The following is a 6,529-nucleotide window of genomic DNA, read 5'->3' as shown; positions in this document are numbered from 1 at the left end:
AGATGTTCAGCGACACCAATGCTTGTGTTGAACCCTAGGCAACCGGACCAACCTACATCCCCTCATGAGTCTAGAGAGTCGGCGAGGAGGAGGCAGGGTCCGGAAAAAATTGTATTGATAGGGAAAAAAAACTCCCTATGATATATTAGCATGCTCTTCAAGATTTACCACTACAAAACAAGAAAACTCTTGTACTACAAATACATTTTTTCCCCTATCAATACAATTTTTTTCCGGATTTTTACTATGTATACAAAACAAGAAAACTCTTGTACTACAAATACACTTTTTTCCGACGAATCTAATAATATAATTTACAAGGTCTGAATCTAAATACTTGCAAAACTATTTATACAGTCGTATGAGAAAAAAAAAATGCTTAAAACATCTCTAGAAGGTCAAAGATACAAGCGTGCTAGCAAATCCGATATTTTCCACTAATAACTAGTCTGCCTACAGCTAGTCTAGTGGTACGGGCACTCTGACCACGGGAACAAGTTTGAGGTCATGGCGCCGGCGCACGGTGACGCCCATCTCCTCCGTCATGTCGAGCTCCCCTGCATCCGCCCCGCCGTGCATCTTCCAGTCAAAATGGTACAGCAGCCCGGCGAGCGCGAGCTCCAAGTTCGCCAGGCCAAATGCCATGCCCGGGCACATCCGCCGGCCCGCCCCGAACGGCGTGTACTCCATGTCCGACCCCTTGAAGTCGACGCCGCCGCTCTCGAACCTCTCCGGCACGAACTCCTCGGCATCAGCGCCCCAGTGGATCGGGTCTCTGCTGATGGCCCAGGCGTTGACGAGCACCATTGTCCCCTTGGGCACGTCGAAGCCTAGCACCCGGCAGCCGTCGCTGCGGCACTCCCGCGGCAGCAGCAGAGGCCCCGGCGGGTGCAGCCGGAGCGCCTCCTTGATCACCATGTGCATGTAGCTCAGGTCGGCGAGGGAAGCCTCGGCCACCGTGGGCTGTCCGGCGAGCGCTCGCCGCACCTCGTCCTGCGCCTTCCGCATCACCTTCGGGTTCCTCACAAGCTCCGACATGGTCCACTGCAGCGTGGTTGCAGCCGTCTCGCTGCCCCCGGCGAACATGTCCTGTATGACATTGACAGACATACCAACAACTTTTTTCTCATGGTCTGTTTGATGCATGATGATTTTTGGATGGAATTACGGTGAGGAGGAGCTGGAGCTTACGCCGACGGCCGACTTGATGTTGGCAGTTGTCAGAGGGAACTGCAGGCCGCCTTCCTGCTGGATCCTAAGGAGCACGTCGAGCAGGTCCTCCTCCTCGCCGGCGGCCGCCCGGTTCTCCTGGTGCTCCTGGACGACGGCGTCCATGAACGCGGCGATCTGCTGGCGGTGCTGCCTCATCCGGCCCGGCGTCCGGCTGACGAGCATGGCGAGGCGCGACGACGGGTAGAGGTCCGGCAAGCTCATCCCGGCGAACAGCTTGAGCCCGCGCTGCAGGATCTCCATGAACGCGTCCCGGTCCTTGAACCTGCTCCCGACGATGGCGCGCACCGACGAGTCGGCAGCGTACGCCCACAGGAGCTCGCTGAGGTTCACCGCCGTCCCCGGAGACGCCGCGACGGCACGGAGCAGCCGGCCGGCCTCCTCCTCGCGGACGGGGCGGAAGGATCGCACGCGCCGTGCGCTGAGCAGCTCGACGGTGCAGATCTTGCGCATCTGCCGCCACTCGTCGCCGTACGGCGCGAATATGATCCCCTCGGCGCCCTGGGCGATGGACAGGCGCACCATGCGGCTCATGTGGCGGGTGGCGAAGTCGACGTCGCGGGACACCATGACCTCGCGCGCGGCGTCGGCGGAGGAGGCGACGACGACGGGGAGTCCGCCGAGGCGGAGCAGTATGAGCGGACCGTGGCGCCGCGCGAGGTCGCGCATGGCGCGGTGCGGCTGGTCCCGGGCGAGGTGGTGGAGATGGCCGAGCACCGGGAGCGCCCATGGAGAAGGAGGCAGGCGGAGACGGACGGCCGCGCAGCTCCTGCGGCGGCGGTTGAGGCAGAGGAATGGGATGATTGCCAGGAGAGGGAGGAGGATCAGCAGGTAGAGCGGCGGCGACGCCATGGCACTCCAATTTCGAAGGTCAAGAAGAAGACTGCTGCTAGCCGGTCCGTGTTTCTTATTTGATGTTGTCCATTGCGTTGTGAGTTATCATCAAGTCTACATGTGCGACTCAAGCTCAGCGAAATAAAAATTCTGAAAAAAAATGGTCAGCCAATTTTTTTTCCGCCACTGGACATCCTTCCGTCTCTCTCGTTATCAACTTCCTTGCAGATTCCAAAATTATACGTGGTTGATAAAACAAGTTAAATTTTATAAATCTGAAACCGTGACGCTGCGGATTTTGGATGACCGTCGAATCTCTCTCAACCACATCTTCAAAATACGTCAGTATCTTTGATGTTTCCAAGAGTGTGTTTGGTTTCAAAGTTATCTACCGCAAAGATGCCAGAAATTCAATTTGGCACATGGGGAGCATATGCTCCTGCCGTATCTCGTTACCGTCGGCGCACTTCAGACCCCTACCGCCGCCGGTGGGAAAAGCTGACACGGCCCAGGCTAGGCCTAGGAAATATTGTCGGCGCACGGGCCAGGCGCAAACGCCGATGGTATTTCGCTATCCCGGTGCAGCGCGTGTACATGCGCCAGCGGTATTTTGGCCTAGGAAATATTGCCGGCGCACGGGCCAGGCGCAATGCCGATGGTATTTCGTTATCCCAGGCGCAGCGCGTGTACATGCGCCAGTGGTATTTCCTGGGCCCGGCCCGAGAAAATACAGCCACTTGGTCCATGTTACCGCCGGCGCGCTTGCTTCCCCGTGGACCAGCGGTAACCTGGGAATATTTTCCAGCCACCCACTTTCCCTACTCCCCCACTTCTCACTCCTCCCCCACTCAAACCCGAGCCTGCTCACTTCCCAGCTCATTTCCCTCCTCTCCTACCCCTAATTTAGCCAATTTAACCAATAATATTTGATATATTTAAACAAGTCTCACCCTACTATATGCACCACACACCCTCTTTGTAGATCTACTATCCCGCATGGACCGCTCAAATATGTAGATCTAGACTTTTGGGCCCTCTCGGTGGAATGCCATCCAATTAGCTTGCAAGCATGTGACTAGGTCACAAGGGATGTCATATCACAGTACGAGTAAATAGTACTTATCGGTAACGAAGTTGAACTAGGTATAAAGATACCGATGATCGAACCCCGGATAAGTAAAGTATCGCGCGACAAAGGGAATCGGTATCGTATGTTAATGGTTCTTTCGATCACGAAGTCATCGTTGAATATGTGGGAGCCATTATGGATCTCCAGGTCCCACTATTGGTTATTGATCGGAGAAGTGTCTCGATCATGTCTGCATAGTTCACGAATCGTAGGGTGGCACACTTAAGGTTCGATGTTGTTTAAGTAGATATGAAATTTGAAATGGAGACCGAATGTTGTTCGGAGTCTCGGATAGGATCCAGGACATCACGAGAAGCTCCGGAATGGTCCGGAGAATAAGATTCATATATGAAAATTCATATTCCAAGTTTGGGGATAGTCTGGTGAAATTATGGAAGGTTCTAGAAGGTTCTAGAATAGTCCGGAATATTTCAATATGACAGGTGTAGCCGACCCACAAAGGGGGAAGGTGGAGTCCATGGTGGCCTCCACCTCCTTGGTCGGCCAACCCACAAGGAAGGGGGGAGTCCCACCCCAAGTCCACCTTTGACTAGGTTTGACTATGTGATTTTATGGAAGGTTTGCACTAGGACTCATAGGAGGAGTAGGTTTGAACCCTTGGGTGTTCCACCTATATAAAGAGGAGGAGAGGGGGGCTGGCCGGCCACATCAAGGATGCCCTTGGCCGCACCCCTTCCTCTCTCCCAAACCCTAGCGCCACACCCTCCTCCACCACTCTCCCGCATGCCTACGGCGAAGACCTGCAGGAGATCTCCGCCACCACCGTCACCACGCCGTTGTGCTGCCTGGATTCCGAGGAGGATCTACTACTTCCGCTGCCCGCTGGAATGGGGAGAAGGACGTCTTCATCAACACCGTACGTGTGACCGAGTGCGGAGGTGCTGCCCGATTGCAGCACCGTCGGGATCTTCTACTCGCTCCTGAGAGCGGCAAGTGATCGACTACATCATCCACGAGATTTATCTCGTTAATGCTTAGCGATCTTCGAGGGTATGTTGATCCCATCTCGTTGCTACCATCTACTAGATTAGATCTTGGCTTGCTATTCGTTCTTGCGGTAGGATTTTTTTTGTTTTCTATGCTACGAATCCCAACACGATTACCAGAACTCAGCGGTAACGATGGAAACGTACACGGGTGACGTAAAGACTAGATACTACGAAAAGATCGAGGAAACCTGGGAGCTTAGCTACGCTGGGGAGAAGGTGCCGACGTTCCGTGTCAGATGGGCTAAGAGCGTCACAAAAGAAGACCGGTATTTCACCACCATGTCTATACCTGAAGCCAACAAATCAAAGACCACGAACGCCACCGCACAAAATGATCCATGGGTATTGGCTAATAATGTGGAGCAATGCTTCTTCATAACCGACCCGTCTAGGCCTAGCCGTGTTGTCGTGAGGAGAGGCAAGAGGACCGTCGTCGGAATGGATGGATTCGCCAACGAGGAAGACTTAGATCACCTCGAAGACCCAATGTTGGAAGAAACCGATGACGCTGACACAACATACACCACAAGAAGAAGAAGGACCACACTACCTAGGTCAGGGTGACCCTTCAAAACAAGAAGTCACGACACGGGGCTAAATTATTCAACGGTGATAAAAAAGGCAAGAGGATTGTGAAACGCTGAGCAAAAGCTGCATTATTACATGTATGTCTCTGTTTTGTTGACAATGAAGGTGATGTGTGTAATACACATTCTTATCGATGATGATGACAATGACCATAATGTAAAACTTTGTTCACAATGTATAACAGCTATATTTGTAATACATAAGTCATATTATGTTGGTCAAATTGAGGACCTAGTACTATGTTGGTCAAATTGAGGACCTAGTATTTGTAATACATGAGAAAATAAAAAGAAATAAATAAAAAAGGAAATAGAAATGAAATAGAAAAGAAAGCCAACCAGGGAGGTATCCCCAGGTTACTGCTGCACCCAACTTACAACAGGAGCACCACACCCTTTGGGCGCCGGGGGTAACTTATCCACGGCGTACCAAATTAGCGAGTGCGCCGGCGGTAAGCCTCCTAAAAATAACTTAGAGGTTTTTCTTCCCGCACCCAACCATTCCCCCCAAATCCCCGAGCCTAAACCTAACCACCGTGACCCCCCCCCCCCCAAATCCGTGGAGCAGGTGTTACCGGGCTGCGAGGATTTGTATCCTCCTAAACAACCAGACGGGGCCGATAGTGAGCTGAAGGTGGGCCAACTCAAGGGTTGGCTCTTGCCACGGCCGAAAGCGCTAATTCGGCTGAATCCCACCTCGTCCTCGGTGGCAAGCAAAGGAAAGCAGGTCACCGCAGCTCCTAAAATCGATCCTCCTCCCCAGCAGCCAGCGCTGCAGCTTGATGGTGACGATGCCCCTAAAATCGATGGCTACGGCGGTGAAGATTTCGATTGGGAAATTCCTCGTGATTCCCGAGCTCACCACGAAATACCGCCATCGGAGAAGTTACAGTGCACGAAGAAGTTGTTCGGCTCTCAAGAAACACATGAGGAGCCTGCCGCCTTCACCCAGGATCGAGCTGCGCTACTGTCGTTGCCTATTCGATGGTACTCCAGAGGAGGGATCCTCATGGAGGGAAGAAGTAGGGGCCATCAGGCGGAGAGTCCTCGGGACGGTGGTACGCGATTTACCCAGCTTCGGAACACCTGCTCGAGGATAGGGCCTACTGCTGCTTGTCTGGAATTATCTGGGTGCTTTCGCGTTGTTACAATGCGTTGTGGTTGTGCCTCTAGGGCTCCCGAGATCCGTCTTATAAAGGCGCCAGGATCTAGGGTTTCTACGGAGAGTCCTAGCCGGAATACAATCTTGCCTAACTACGGAACATTACATTGCCATGCACGTCAAGGATCCGCCTTTCCCTATATGCCGTACTGGATCCGGCTACCCCTGATGGGCCAGGCCGGATCCGACTTCCAGAGTAGGTCGGTGGATCCGGCTCCTTATTCCTGGGCTGGACTTCTTCCATCTTGATCAACAGCAACTGAGCCGCCCGATGGGCCATATGCCACCATCACCATCTATGGGCCACCCGGGCTTGCCGGATCTAGCCATTGTCGATGGTACACCCATGAAGTATACCCACAACAACTGCCGGCTTCCTTGCTGTGCCCAACCACACTCAAAGGTGCGGTGAGTGAAGCGAATCGAGCCACCGAGGGAAAGAAGAAGTGGAAGAGGCCACAGAAGCCCAAAGATAGTGCCAGCCAGCCTATGCCACACAGACATCTTGAGAAGTTACCCGACCCATGGTGCACGATGCATTGGCTGGGTGAACCGATCCTGCCATCGCACGTCATCG

At 53.4% G+C, this 6,529-nt stretch overlaps 1 protein-coding gene across 1 annotated transcript; it reads right to left on the bottom strand.

Moving 5' to 3' along the window:
- Nucleotides 1–269: 269 nt before the first annotated feature.
- LOC127316465 (desmethyl-deoxy-podophyllotoxin synthase) lies at nucleotides 270–2,186 on the bottom strand. The gene is made up of 2 exons (XM_051346862.2): nucleotides 1,192–2,186; nucleotides 270–1,089 (listed from the first exon to the last, which is right to left on the bottom strand). Exons 1-2 carry the CDS (start codon nucleotides 2,080–2,082, stop codon nucleotides 460–462), a joined length of 1,521 nt encoding a protein of 506 aa, XP_051202822.1. The 5' UTR covers nucleotides 2,083–2,186; the 3' UTR covers nucleotides 270–459.
- Between the last annotated feature and the right edge of the window lie 4,343 nt (nucleotides 2,187–6,529).

Source organism: Lolium perenne, chromosome 7 (genome assembly GCF_019359855.2).
Source record: "Lolium perenne isolate Kyuss_39 chromosome 7, Kyuss_2.0, whole genome shotgun sequence".
NCBI lineage: Eukaryota > Viridiplantae > Streptophyta > Magnoliopsida > Poales > Poaceae > Lolium > Lolium perenne.
The sequence above is the reverse complement of the archived record's forward strand: the minus strand, read 5'-3'. Positions and strand labels throughout refer to the sequence as shown.